The sequence below is a fragment of the Podarcis bocagei genome, assembly GCF_964188305.1.
Source record: "Podarcis bocagei genome assembly, chromosome: 5".
NCBI lineage: Eukaryota > Metazoa > Chordata > Lepidosauria > Squamata > Lacertidae > Podarcis > Podarcis bocagei.
Genome location: NC_138129.1, coordinates 59,522,625 through 59,538,318, shown reverse-complemented (window position 1 = coordinate 59,538,318; position 15,694 = coordinate 59,522,625). Strand labels below are relative to the sequence as shown.

Below are 15,694 nucleotides of genomic sequence, written 5' to 3'. Positions count from 1 at the left end.
TGGTATCCATAGCACAGGCTTTAGGAGAGAATGAGACAATTTTGAAAGGATTTATTATTTCATCTGGGAATACCATGATATGATGGGAAATAAGAAAAGTCTGGGGAAGGTATGAAGGGGAGGTATTAAAAATATGAGCAGCAAATGGCCTTTGTTTTTTTAATTCTGTGTTTGGTTCACAGATTTATTGTAACCTCTGGCTTCTCTATCACTTTCATCTCAAGTCTGCCAGATTTTCTTGGTAAACAAACAGTGAAATCAACAAATACCCTTCTTACATAGCTTTGGATGATCCTTTAAAGATATTGTGAGGGTTTTATTTTAATTGCACAATGAGATTTCCACACACAACCCAAGGCTATCTGCTTAGGTCAGCTTCCCCCAACCTGGTACCCTCCCCATGTTTTGGACTATGACTGCCGTCAGCTTCAGCCATCTTGACCATGCTGGATGGGGCAGATGGGAATTAAAATCCAAAACATCTGGAGAGCACTAACTTGGAGAAGGCTGAGTTAGGTTGTCATAGACTGTTTTTTGTTGTGAAAATAATGCTCCACAAACTATCTACCAATAGGGATCAATTAGAAATATGTTATTGGGTTTTTTCCTCCAAGATCTTTATTCAGCGCTGGATGCATCTTGATTCCCTTTCTGCTGAATGGTGGGAAAGCACTTTGGAACATCTTGAATTTTTAAAAAATAGTTCTTATGATGTGAAGTTGATTTATTGCTGACCTGTACCGGCTTTCAGTGTTGTGTCTGCAGGTTTTGAGAAAGCATGATGTAGAAAATTATTGCTTCCCCTGTTGTTTGGAAGAATGACTCCCTAATGGAGTCTTCTAGGCTTTACTGTCTTTTATCACTAAAGCGGATCTTACCTTGGTGTATGAATGCACCTCACAAAGGATATCTGTTGCCTTTGCTGTGTGGTGGTAAGTCTTTCTTTTGTCTCCATGAAGCCACTTTGTTACTGGTTTCTTCCTTTCTACATTTTTTTCTTCAGGGTGTGATGGATTAATCTTGGAAGACTGAGATCCATAGGCATGAAGAGGCTTGTCAATTGAACTCTTGGTAAAGGACCTTGATGATAAAATTCAATTATAAATTATAAATCTATTTGTGAATTAGATTTGCAGGGGAGTTTGAGTCAAAGATTTTAGAAATACACATTTTTTTCTGATCAAAAGATCTCTGAGGCTGGAAGCTACTCTGAGAGTTACATGCTAGTGATCACAATAAAGTCTCATGTCAGTGTTTTACAAAAGTAATGTGATTGCCCTTACTGTGTCTATAATAAGTGAACAAACTTTGTATGTTGTCCCTGTATAGTTCTGTCATTGCCCAGTGAGTCCCAACTGAGGGCACAAAGAGACACAACAGGGAGGATCTGCAGTTGAATCTCCCAACTATTCTTCCACCACCACCACCACATCAGTTTAATAGTACCATGAAGGACAACAGCTGCTTAAAAAAAAAACTTGGAGCAGAACTAGTTGAGGGAGGGTATTTATCAAAATAGACCTGAAGCTGCTTCCCATTACAGAAAAAAGATGGATGTGATACTCCCCTGCCCTGCTCCAATCTAATAGCCATTTCCAGGGAGGCAATTTAGATTGGGATATGAGTGAAGTTTATAATCACAATGGGGTGGCCAACCTTGTACTGTCCAGTTGTTGTAGGATTCAGATTCCTAACAGCCACAGCCAGCAAGATAGATCATAAGAAAAAGGTCTGTTTGCATATGTAAAAATAAAAACAATTAGAAACCCACTATAAAACCACCAATATATACCAATAGAGTAATACAACAGGTCTCTTTTTGAGACCTAATGTACCAGGCTAAAAACCTATCTAGACCTGCATCCTGCTTACCACAGTGACCAATCAGATGCCTAAAGGAAGCTTAGAAGCAGGACCTTGGTGCAATAACTGCCGCACACTGTTGTTCCCCAACAACTGACATGCAGAGGCATGCTGCCTCCAATCGTGGAAGCAGTAGTCAGCCATCATGCCAGGTAGCTGTTGAAGAGTTTATGACTTAAACTGGAATTTAGGATGCTTCCCAACGTGATCTGGAGCAGTCAGGTAAGAGAAACACATTAAAATTTCTACACTGATGCAAAGAGATATGCTAAGAAAAGGCATGAGGTATCCACTAAAAGTCGGAATGAATTGGGAAGGCTGAACCAGGAACCAGCCTTGTAAGTTCTTCCTTTCTCTGCCTCCTTCACCTTCTAATCTGTGAATTTGGAAAGAGATGCGTGAGACACAGAGGCAGGCAGCACGTCCTGTTCTTGAATGGTCCTGTTGGGAGGAAAAGAAAGGGAACAGATGTGCGGTCTGAGGCAAAACAAAGCGTTGAGGTCAAAGAGCATCACTGAGGGATCCAAACCCTGGGAGACCTGTCTAGTCAAAGGAGCAGAGCCCAAAATTAACTGTATTTTGTTTATTCCCATGTCATAATCTGTTTAGTCAGAAAAACAAATTCTGATTAGACTCTAAACAAGCAATTCTCCTTGCTACAGAGCCGGCTTGTATCATTTGTGCCAAGGAGAGTGTCTCAAGAATACTTAAAGATGAAGAATTGTGGCATTTCCTTTCCTTTTGTATTTCTTTTTTTTTAAAGGTCCACTTCATTTTGCTTAACTTGGGAATAGGTCAGTAAGCAAGGTTTTTAAGTGGAAAGAAGAATAGGTTGGGCTGCATTGTGGTAGTCCTCAGAGCCTTCCACAAGGTCCCTGTCCCCTTTAGCATCCAACATAAACACCTTGTTCTAGCTGTCAATCTTCATGGCCTCACTGATATAACAGTGCTGATATAACAGTGCTTGTTCCTTTTGTCCATCCATCTCTACCTCTTATGGAAGGTCTACTGTTCCATCCACATCCATTGGATTTTGCAGTATATATATCTAGACAAAGACTTGGAAAACAGTGATTTCTCAATGGTGCTGCACAATATGCTACAAGTCACTGAGTGGTGGCCAAGGGGACAGCAGGGGACCTAGTTTATGCCTCCCAATTTCAGTGGCTGTTATAAATCCCTCTGTAAATAACTGGTTCTAAAGCAGTGTCTACCATCAGTGATGGACGGGATGAGGGTAAGCAGAGGGTGAACAAACCTAATCCAGACAAGACAGAGGTGCTCTTGTAGAGGCAGAAAGTAGAACAATAATAGGGATTCAGTCTGTACTGGATGGGGATATACTTCCCCTGAAGATGCATGTTTGCAGTTAGGGTGTGTGCCTGAGCAAGGGATGTCCAGGTTTCTGTAGTGGTCAGGAGTGCATTTGCACAGTTAAAGCTAGTGTGCTAGCTTCATCAGTTCCAAGAGATGTCTGATCTGGCCACAGGAACACATACCTTAGTTATATCCCATTTGAATTACTGCATGTAGGGCTGCCTTTTAAAAGTGCTTGGGAATTTTAGTTGACCAAAGAGCTACAACCAGTCTGTTGACCGGGGATGGTTATAGGGAGCATATTACTTCCTTGTTACAACAATTCCACTGGTTGCCAGTCTTTTTTCTGGGCACAATTTGAAGTTCTGGTTATGACCTATGAAGCTGAGTCTACACAGCTTAGGCCCAGGCTATTTGAAGGACTGTATGAACCTGCCCAGGCTCCTAGATCTTTGGGAGAGGCCTTCCTGCTCTCATCTTACCACCCTCACAGACCAGGCTGCCAACTTGAATGAAATGTTGTGGGGGCCCAGATAAGCCCCGCCCTGCTTAATCACATGACACAGTGCACACACACCATTTGAATGGCAGTGCCCATCAACTTTGAGGTAGCTCATCCCCCTCAAATATTTTATTGTGGGGGACGAAGCCCCCGCAGTCTCTAGGAGTTGGCTCCTATGTCACAGGCATATTTTGTGGAAACACAGGAGAGGACCTTTTTAGTGACTGCTCCCAGACTTCGGAACTCCCTTCCTAGAGAGACTAGACTGACTCCTTCCCTGTTGTCCTTCTGCTGGCAGATGAAGACTGATTTATTCCAGCAGGGAACTGACTGCTTTCAAGGAAAGTGCTTTTAAATAGTGTGTTGTTTATAGTGTTTTTACTATCTACACTTGAATAGATTTGTTTTTACATCATTTAAATTCCATTATAGTTTAATTACTTTTTAACTATGTATAATCTTTTATATGTTTTCAGCTACCTGTGGTTTATCTCTTTTTGTTTCAATTTTTGTGAGCTGCCTTGAGTTCCTGTTTTGGGGGGAAAGGAGGAATATAATATAAAACAAATATAGCATGGCAAAGTTCACTGTGTGATCCAGGCCTTCCTAAGTCCTTAGCATGCTCAAATGCTTTGTGTCCAAAATAGACGCTTCTATGTGGCACAATTATAGACTAGTTTTGACTGTACCATAAAACCTCCTACTTACCTACCCTTCTTGGTGGTTCTTCAGTAGTGCCAGTTAGGTATGCATGCAAACTGCCTTGGATGCTGCTTAACAGTGATTGCCGAAATTCTGTGGTTGCAGTGGTTGCAGATTCTGTATCTACATGGCTTCCTGCTGGTTTCAGAATGTTGGGAGCACCAGATGAAAAAGTGTTCTACAGATGCAGTAGTACCAAGAGAATGCCCCTCACATCCAGTATAAACCTGCCCACCTCCTTAAGTAGATCAAGGGGAAAGGGCATAAATCAAACATGACAGGGCTGCTTCATGATAGTTAATCTAAGCCACAGGCGAGGTACATAATCCTTTTTCAAAAGCCCATGTTGCAGTTAGTGAACAAAGAAGACGTTTGGTTCTGCTGCCACAAGTCCTGTAATATTATACTCGAAGGCTGCATTTCTGCACGCACTTAGTTGTCTCCTTGAACTCTGCACAGGATTGTGTTGCAAGCTTCTTAATGATGAATGTATGCAATATATGTTGCTGGGACTCCTGTAGCTGCCAGCTCACCACTGGCTGCAGTTGATCAGTTGTTTCCATTGTGAGTTGCATGCCCTCTCATAATGTGTCCTCTACTGCTTCATTCATCAGAGGTTCCCTGCTGCAGTGGTAGAAAAGAATGCTGTTAGTAATTGGCAGAGTACCAAGCAAACTCAATGGATTATTTTCCTGTGTGCATTCAGGAACTGGTTTGGTTCCATGTGTCTAGGAATGGATGGGCCTCTTTGTTGGCCTGATAGAAAGGTAGTTACCTATATTTTTAGAAAGTAATTATTAGGTCATGATGGTGTGGTTGTGTCTTCCCTTGACCCTCAGTTATTAGCATCTATTTCTAGGCCAGTACAAAACGTTAAATCCAGTGCAGCCTAGTTGAATTCATTTGCTGAAAACAAACATTAGGGAAAAGGTAGAGTATTTTAATCCTTTGTAATGGTTTATAATTAATGAGGAAATTAAAGTGTGTGGCACGTTCAATGCTGAAGCCCTCAAATTGCTTTGGAAAATGTACTATGGAGGTAAATGAGATGCCTGTGGGTGAGACGCTATGAGACTTCATGTAAGGCTAAAGAACAAGATAACAGATAAGAGAGTAGGAATATGATACTTTGAGCTGAGTTGCTCTACAATGCAACTGACATCTCAGAACAAGAAGAAATGCTGGGTTTGTAAAGCTCTTTATTCCAAGATACACTGAGCATAATAAACAAAGGATTTGATAATCCTTCCTGGACATTTTCTTTAGTGAGAATGAAAGTAATGTTTATATTTAAGGGTACGTTTGTGTGTGTGTTTTTTACACTCCATTCATCATTTCAGTGTCCATACCATCAGTTCTCAATGGATAATTTTATCAGTGTTACTCCTGTTACTACTTGCAGATTTTCTAGGCATGTGGACTTGTCCTCCTGGCTTTGTGCATAGTTTTTTGAAATTGAAAATAAAACATCCCCACTGAATAAATAAAAATAAAGGTTCTTACAAACATACATTTAATAAGTTAAGTCTACAAATAATAGGGGTCCACTGTTATTCCTTTCTGCTCCCTGCTATGGCAGTTTGCATGAGTGTTGAACTAACTTTTCATGTAAAGATCTGTTTTTGTGCATTGATCTTCCTTATTGAATTGTAACTTGTATGTGTACAAAGAATCAAGCTCAAACCTAGCCATTCGGCTCGTGATCTTTAACATTTTAAAGTTCTGTAATACAAACTAACAGTAACATGAGCCAGAATGATTGTTGGCACCAAAGAGAAAAGGGCAAGAATGATGATAAACTGGGATTAATGTTGCAATTTTAAAAGCCTTATATTTGTTTATATATTTATTATTTAATTTCTATACCATTTTTTATATTAACACTATCTCTAAGCAATGTACAAAAAAAGCTGAAGCAACAACAGACAACTTAAACAATATACAGAGTTACATATAAAAATGGTAAATTAATACAAAAATTACTCATATACTGTATATAAATTAATATCAATTCATTTTCTGTCTAATTCTCTCTTATTCTTCTTAACTGCCAGGTTTCTCACCTAGTGTCCAACAAACTCTTAAGTTCACCCACAAAGGTCTCACAATGAGAAGAGTTCCTTGCCATCACCCTAGTCTCTCACTCTAGACTTGCTTTTTATGGGCAGGCCCAAGGTAGATGGTGCTTTCTCTGGCTGCCCACAGCTGTGTCCCATTGAGCTGCACTCTCCACACCCAGTTCCAGCAGGTTTGTTTAGTTTCCCAGGGGGTCCAAAGGATGGGGAAAGGGCCTCCCTCCATTCACAGCTCTTTCTTCACCCTCTTCTCCAGCTGCTTTTGGGGAAGTGGTGTGTATATATATCTATATCTCTATGATCAGTGTCATTCTCTTGCATTCAGTGTAACTTTTTGGGAGGACATGATTTAAGAGGTTGTGGTTCTTTACCCAGCAATAAGCAATTGCAATAATACTTGTAAAAAGTAACTTTTTAATTTACCTTTTCATCTAAGGACCACTAGGGGGAATTCAAATCACTACACTAATTCAGCAGCTGCCTCTAGCTGATGTATTTATCAAGTGGATAAGGGAATCTGCTGCTGTACCCATCATGATTGTTTCTCTACGGTTTAATGTGGAAAATTCTTAAAGACTAATATTTATTGTTTCATGAGCTTTCATGTGTTAGAGCCCACTTTATTATATGCATGAAATGCTCCCCTAAATTGGGGATTGTGTATAACACATTGGCTGCATATCTAATTTCTCTCCCCCCCCCCCACGTGTAAAAAGAGAAAATAAAGTTTTACATTATGGAGCCAAAAGACCAAGAAAATGCAAGAGCCATGGAATACTAGGTTTCATGGGAACCAAAGCAAACTGCAAAGCAATAAAGATTACTTATCACTCATTTTATGTTTCATTAACTCCACTCATATACTGAACTATATCTCACACATTGTAATAAACCCTGCTTTCATTGAGTGATTATAAAATGAAGTGTGGGAAGTCTGTGATCATAGAATTGTAACTGAAATTGCAACTGAAAGCAGAAGGGAGATTCTGCAGCACAGAGACCCCCAAATCTGCTCTGGAGGGTTCTGCAGCTCTTTACATCAGTTTTTTTTTTGGAGGGGTGGGGGTTGCAGAGGAAGGAGTACCATAATTATCCAAGTGGCTTCTCTGTTGTCCATGGACAGATGCCTTCCTTCAGTGGACCAACACTAGCTTGATTCCATCCCATATCAAAGTGCACTGCAAAAGATGGCCTCCTGTATTGGGGTAAATCGTTGTTCATTTGCGTAGGATATGTAGGAAAAGCAGCAGTATGGCTTTTTTTTCTAGAGAAGAACACTTCTTTGAGTTCTCCCAGAGACCTGAGGGTGTTGTGTTTTGCACCACCTGAAGTAACTACTATGAGCTTGCTGCTGGAGGTTGTTAACCTGGGGTTGGTATACTTAACCTCCCGGAAATTCGCCGAGGTGAGGTGAGGTGAGGCAGTTGCCTCAGGGCAGCAGACTCCCAACAACTGGGAGGGGTGGCAAATCTAGCCTCTGTGGAGCAAACTCTGCACTTGTCAGCCTCCTCTTCTGCACATTCACTGCCCTCCGCCACGTGCCTTTAAAAATATATATATATGCAAGAGCCAAACATAGAAATGAGCAGCACTGGACAGAATGAAGGAAGATCTGGGTAGAATTACAAGCAGGGAATTTTTTTACTGGTACCTTACTGCCAATGGTGGAATAATAATTGTCCTGCAAAGCTGCTTGCTTGATGCCAAAAGAGAAGATGCCACAATGAGTAATGATAAAGGAATGTACATTTGTCTTGAACATTCACACAGGTTCTTTTTATTAGCAGTCTAAAGTGAAATAAAGTACCTTAGTTATTACAGTGGCCATGCACATGAAAAGATGAGCTGGTGAATGAGCCAATTCAGTGACCCCAACCTGCACAAATATGAAAGTTAAAAACAGATTAGATTTTCCAGAACTGGTGTTTTGAAAATAGTATCCATCTCAGCAGAAGACAGAGTAGCACAACCCCAAGGGCTAGGCATTTGCTGGGCAAAGAGAATTAAACTCATTTGTTGAGCATGCATATATACAAACGCATGCTTTATTGAAATTTTATTTTATTTATTATTTTGATAGATAGATAGAGAGAGAGAGATAGAGAACAGTTTTCAAAAAAGATACTGTGCGGTGGGGAAAGATGCCAACGGGGGCAACCAAAATGATCAAGGGGATGGAGGTGTCTACCCTATGATGAAAGGCTGCAATATTTTGGGCTTGTTGGTTTAGAAAAATGGCGATTTGGGGAACATAATATCAGAAGCTGGGTCATCCTATAAAGCGGAATCCTGAAATCTTCAGGAAAGGCAAAAGGAAAGACTTATTCACACCATGCAGTGTCTTTAATGCCGCTGAATTGCTGGAGACTTGCTTGAAGCTTAATGTGGATGTGCACATGTGTGTTTTGAAAGAAACCCAACTGCATACCAGATCCCATGCTGTGCAATACGTATGTAAGTGTGGGAAAAGTATACGTGTCTGTGTATACCTGGCCTTGTTTCACTGAAGTGAACTTGCCATCTTCCTAGCAATGCATTATGTGTCAGAACCGCCTCTCCACTCTTCTAATCCGTTTCTCAACCACGGATGGTTTAATTGTTGCAAATGGAATACTTGTTCTACAGAAGTCCAATAAATCTGCAGCCCGTCTTCCCGGTAATCAATCACAGATTGCGAATTGCATGAGGAAAAAATCTATAAGCTATGTTCTTCATGTCTAGTATGTTGGGTTATTTTCATGTCTTGTGGTTTGCATTTGGCCACTGTCATTTTGGAGGAATTTCCTGCCATCTGCGTCCAATTGAATTTTCTCACAGATTTGGACTTGCTTGTAAATACTGTGATCTGGCAAAGGGAGAATCTTTGTTTGTCAGGGGCATTTCTTGAAAACCATTATTATGGGATTGGCAGTGTGCCGGACTAGGAAAAATGCAGAAGGTAAAAAAGGTGCAGGCTGTTCTTTCTTTTTCTTAAATGGGTGAAACAACCAACACTTTTATCAGCTACTGTTGATGGCTCATTGCATCCTTCTGCCTGTTCAGGCTGTCCTTGAATTTCATATTTTCTCATTAGTGGACTGCAAGCCAGGATACAGCAGCAAACCAAGCAGTCCTTAGAATTATATTTATTTCCCAAGGAATGTCATTGCACTGCACCAATCACATCAGGACTTTATTTACTACCATCCCTAATGAAGTGTATTTGGTGGCTGGATTTCTTCTGCAAATTAATATTCTAACAGCAAACATCGGTGCCAGCCAATTCTTAGAAATGAAGTTGGGTGGGATTTAATTCTGCTGTGCAAAACATTTTCTTTAATTTGGCAATGGTTTCACAGCTGAGCTGACTATTGCCAGAGTAATATCTTTTGCTTTATCTCTGAGACAGAAAATATATTTCAACCACTGTATTAGTACTCAAAATTAAGCAAAAAAAAAGAAAAAAGCTTTTTGGCCCTTTTATGTGTCTTCAAGGACACACTGCATGGGCTTCTTGCAAAGACTGTCACAGTCTCTACTGCACTCCCTCTCCCACAGTGCACAGTTGTTACTGTTTTACTTTTTGGGGTTATAAACAAGTTTACCAGGTTAGCCATTATTTTGTAAACAAACCATAAACGCTTCAGATTTTTTTCTAGGAGACATACATATCCCAGAGTCTTAGAAATCCATCTTTGAAGGTTTTTTGTGGTTTTTTTAGCCTGAGCTGTATGGCTTGATTTTTGGGTTGCTATGACTTGAACTTTGACTTGCCAGATGTCTGCATTTGATCATGGTCATAATGCTTGTGCAGATTGTCTGGGTACAGGCCAGAAGCCACTTTAATATTTGTGTTCTACAGCCAGTGGCAACTCCACACATAAAGATCCTTCACCTTCTCCCTCTGTAACATTATCCTCCTTACCTAATTATTGACCTCCCTAATTGCAAGGTGTGTAAAGCAATAACTTTGCCCAAACAATATTCGCTTTGGGTTGTTCCCTATGCAGTGGAAGACTCAGTTATAAAATTCCTAAACAAATCCACATATTGTGAATTGGTAGCTTTCGCCTGCCATTCCTAGAGACAAGGAGGTAGGAAAACAAAATAGCCTCTCTAGCACTTCTGCTGTAATCTATCATAAAATGAAAGTGAAACAGGTGCTTCCAGTAGTGAGAACTGACCAAGTCCCCACATTTTCAGAATACAAGTAGCTTTGAATTATATAGTGTTCTATTTTCAGTTCTTATTTTTTTTTATTTACTTTATTTATCTTCTGCTGTTTTTGACTTACCTCATTTTTGTCTGTTGAAATCATAAAATACTTATCGCTTCAATAGTGTGGTGATGATATGAAATAATATTGTGAATTTAGGTTGGATTCCAATGTGGTTGTTTGCCAGCACAACAAGCAGATTTGGAATGTGTGCAGAGGAGTTTGAAGGGGGAAAGGCTCTCTGGAGCAGATTTTTGAAGGTGCTGAAGGGCTGCTGGGGGGGAGGAGAGAAAGGTGAAGTTCCATTGTGTGAATGAGAGTTCATTCTACTTGTGCACAGTGTGTGTGTATTGCTTTTTTATGTTATTGTTGGTGGTTTCCAGGCAGCTTGGGCTTTCCACAGAAGGGAAAAGTGGGATGTTAATGCTGAAGTGAATAAACGAGTGTGTTGCCTGTGTGTTGACCTCTGTCTGAAGACAGAGTGCTAGAAGCCTTTGCTTCTATTTGTATAGAAAAATGTATAGACCACCTAATCAGAAAACTTATAGCAAGCATCTTATTTCATCATCTCCCCAGAACTTCCAAATAATGTCATTTTAACACTCTGACAGCTTTGTCTGTGTTTCTTATCTTTCGCTTTAATGGACTTCATTTTATTCTGGCTCAGTCGAATGCCAGGTATTTTGTTTTCTTAGCTTTAAGAACAGCTTTTCTGTTTGTGTTTTTAATCATATACTGCTTCATCATGAACCTCTTGAGGGTGGGATGGTAAAAGGACACAAAGGAAACAAATTAATTCATTCTCCTTCAGCCTTTTACATAAGGCATGGCCAAGAAAATAGAGATTACCTCTCTGCATGACAACAGCATATCCATGATACAGCATCTGGACTGCAATACCTTTTGAAAGACTCCAGTTCTCAAAGAGAGGAGCTCTTTGATTTCAGCAGAGTTTCCAAGATTCTTTGGGTCACTGGTTTATAGTTTATTTGTTTACCAGAGAAAGAGCTGTGTTTTGTGCAAGCCAAACAAGGCTGGCACCACAAATAGAAAACAGATTACACTCATTGCCATTAGTCAGCTCTTCTTTGAAAAGGAACAACTGTGTACAAATGGCACAAGCTTTTCTATTTTGCTTTCTTGCAGGCACTGAAAAGGTGCTGGTTCTGACAACAAAACTATAGCCCCTACCTGCTTTGCATTTGCTGTCATGTATCCAAGGCTCATGTCACTAGGCTCCTGCACATCTTGATCATAATCCATGTTTGTTGTTTAGTCGTGTCCGACTCTTCGTGACCCATGGATCAGAGCACGCCAGGCACTCCTGTCTTCCACTGCCTCCCAGAGTTTGGTCAAACTCATGTTCATAGCTTCGAGAACACTGTCCAACCATCTCGTCCTCTGTTGTCCCTTTCTCCTTGTGCCCTCCATCTTTCTCAACATCAGGGTCTTTTCCAGGGAGTCTTCTCTTCTCATGAGGCCAAAGTATTGGAGTCTCAGCTTCAGGATCTGTCCTTCCAGTGAGCACTCAGGGCTGATTTCTTTAAAAATGGGTAGGTTTTATCTTCTTGCAGTCCATGGGACTCTCAAGAGTCTCCTCCAGCACCATAATTCAAAAACATCAATTCTTTGGCGATCAGCCTTCTTTATCCCCTTAACCTAGCCACTGTTAAATGAGCTGTCATCAATAAATATGCTATCAATTCTTTAATTTTTAGATCTCTATTTTATCTGGTAAATGTATTCAAACATGGGAACTTTTGTAATGTATGAAGAGGCCATTATGTCTAATAATTGAGACAGAAATTAGAGAAAAGGTCATGAATTTTGAAGAAGATTAGTAGGGGAGTGTCAGGTGGCATCAGAACAGCAGGTAAGATGAGGCTAGGATAATTAGAAACTATCTGTTACCAGAGATACGGGCCTTGTTCCAGGCATTGGGTTCATAGTAGAAGAGCAAAGGACAGGAAGGAAATAAGGGGAGAAGGCAACAGTTGAAGCTTTTTTGTATGTATGGGACTCCAGATCCATTGTTCTTTCAGATATACTGTTGTTGCCTAGCAGCAGCCCTTCACTTGCCAATAGAATATGCCATGTAAGAGGCATTAGAGAGGGAGATAGCCATCCATCTCCCATCTATGCCTTTAAAAACCAGCACCAGTATAAAAGTGAAACAGTATTTGCCTCTGCTGTGTGAAGAATACATTATTGTGTCTGTTTTCTTTAGAAAAGAAAACCCATAATGTCTTCTTAGAAGCGAAGAAGGCATAGGTTACCAAAGCCAGTGGGACAGCAATAGCAAAAGTAGTAGTAGTAGTAGTAGTAGTAGTAATAGTAATAGTAATAGTAATAGTAATAGTAATAGTAATAGTAATAGAATGGGTTCCCTGGCTCATATTTCTATTAGTGGCTCTTCCTCATTCAGTTGCACTTTACAAATGATGGGGCTTCTTATTCTTTGTGCTGGGTGAGGTGTACAACCCATCATTTGTGGCATCACACAATTGTCATGGGTCTGGTTAAGAAAAACCTCCTTTTGGCATGTTGTGAGTTACATTGTAGAACAGAAGTTGGAGACCTGAGTTCCTAAAGGAAAATTAATGCTTTAATAGCCAGCCTTTGTGCAACTAAGTACCAGGCTGCCAAACCATAATTAAAGTACATGTAGAGATGTGGGTTGGAACTGTGCATGCACCAACCAAGTTGTAGATGATGCCTGAGCAGTAAAGACTGAGAACAGCTCTCTCTGTGTGTATATACTCACTTAGCATATTCTTAATGCGAAGCAAGCTATGTTTGAAGTTGTTAGTGTTTAATTCTAAAAAGAGAATTCACACCCATTTAACTGCAAGCAGTTGTAGGTGGGTGGGCTATTATGATAATCCCCCTTTGAAGAGATGGCACTGCATGTGTTCAAAGACAATGAGCCCTGCTTTTGCTAGTAGGAGACTGGAGTGTGTAGGTTTGATCCAGAGGTGCCTTTTGTGAGTAGATAGGGATTTCTGCTTGTAGTCATGACCACTGTTGACTTCCTTTGGCCCACTGCACCATATCCCTCACTCTTTTCAAGGGGGCACTGACAAATTCTGTGTGGAGAAACCCCAGTTGTGTATGTGGGAAACTGCTCACAGTTCACTGGATCCAACCCTATTTTCCATTGAGCAAGGGAAGTTGTAAATTACTGGATTCATTGTATTACAGTGGTTCCTCGGGTTATAGATGCTTCAGGTTACAGACTCCGCTAACCCAGAAATAGTACCTCGGGTTAAGAACTTTGCTTCAGGATGAGAACAGAAATCGTGTGGTGGCGGCGCAGCAGCAGCAGAAGGCCCCATTAGCTAAAGTGGTACCTCAGGTTAAGAACAGTTTCAGGTTAAGAACGGATGGATTTATTTTTTGTTTTGAGTGTAGCTAGATCCCCCTTAATCTTCCTTTCCCTGAGCCTAGAAGAACTCTAAACGGCCCAACTTCATCATTTGATAAATCAAGCTGTTAGTACAAAAAAGCCCCAACCATTTCTGAGATGTGGTTGGAAATTATGCAGTGAACAATGTGTTTATTTAAAGGCAAATGGGGAAAAGCAGACCTATTAGTATTAGGGTGGGTGTGTGTGTGTGTGTGTGTGTGTGTGTGTGTGTGTGTGTGTGTGAGAGAGAGAGAGAGAGAGAGAGAGTGTTGAAAGCATTGTGCACATAAAATCCCCAAAATATTTTGTGGCTGACTACTTAATAGTTTTACTGAATTTATTTAAAAATAGGAGGCTTTGTTTCCTTTCTATAATAAAACCAAACGACTTCCATATTCTTGCCCATAACCAAGAAAGTTATATAGCATTCTGCAAACAAAGTGAGTATTAAAAAGTTTCTTTTCTTCCTACATGCTGAATTAATAATTTTGTGCAAGGTATTTTATAATAAACAGCTCACTTCATTTTTTCTAACAATCGCGGTGATAGATCCTTCACAGATCCGAATTGTTAAGTAGTGTATGACTATTGTTTAAGCTTTATAAAAGTTTACTTATATTTTTTAAGTTTTTGGAGTTTTAAAAAAGCTAGCCCATTTCTTTAAATTTTCAGTCTTTCAATATTTTAAGAGAGCTTAAAGGATGATGACATTGTTCAGTCTTGAGAACAAATGAGCTAAGGAACCGTTTGGTGTGTCCACATAACTGCAATGAATCCTTGCCTGACTCTGTGGCCCCTGAATGATGTCACCACTTTATTTGCAATGGTTCTGTGGTTGGAACTATCTTTGACTCAAAAGCCTAATTATCTTTGAGGCTGACATTTCGGTAAGGGCTGGAGTTGAATCAATATTTTTCCATTTATTTAATAATTTTGCCTTATGCAAACCATTTTTTGTATTTATTTATGGCTTTAGTTTGCCTTTAATTTTTCTTGCAATAGCAATCCCAAAGTGAAATAATACTAGCAAAAGGGGGGGGGGGCAATGTATATATAGAGACCTTCAGATTTTCTCCTCTCCTGGGTTTATAAATTTGCTAGTATGTTTCTAATTGGCATGGATCACACAACTGAGGGGAAATAGCATTTGCATATTTTTGAGTTTCAGTGTTCTGGGGAGGAAAATAATTGCAATAGTGGAGTAGAAAGTAGAGGCCATACTAAAGGCAATGGGGCAGGGCAGAGGGTTGAAGAGAGGAACAGAAAGCTTGGTATGGGGTTTGGCAATTCTGTTTAACACCCTGCTTGTTCCTCTTCTACTCTCAAATTTCCTTGGAAAGTTCATTGTATTATTGGAAGTAGATTCAGGTTGTATCCCATGTCATTTATGACTGTCTATTATGTCAGCTCAAATGTGACCTGGATGTGCACTACAAGAGAAATGGATTACTTGGATGTCACTGTCATGTTTGGATGTAGTCCATGTCACACTATTCCTTTGTATGCTGTAGGCCTTTGGAACAGCTTCCCCTTTGACTACTGTGGCCAAGCATAGCAGAATCTTCAGAATGAACTTAGGCAAAGCATGCTGTTGGCAACTCTGATGGATTTCTGGTGCTGAGGAAAAGGAGATT

The 15,694-nt window shown here is 40.1% G+C and overlaps 1 protein-coding gene across 1 annotated transcript in view; it reads left to right on the top strand.

The window, feature by feature from the left end:
- Positions 1-3,994: 3,994 nt before the first annotated feature.
- The window catches only part of GLIS1 (GLIS family zinc finger 1), a 161,449-nt gene continuing 149,749 nt past the window's right edge, over positions 3,995-15,694 (top strand). Inside the window, exon 1 of the mRNA XM_081195385.1 lies at positions 3,995-4,040. Coding sequence (XP_081051511.1) covers position 4,040 — 1 coding nt within the window. The 5' untranslated portion in view covers positions 3,995-4,039. The remainder of the gene's footprint in view (positions 4,041-15,694) is intronic.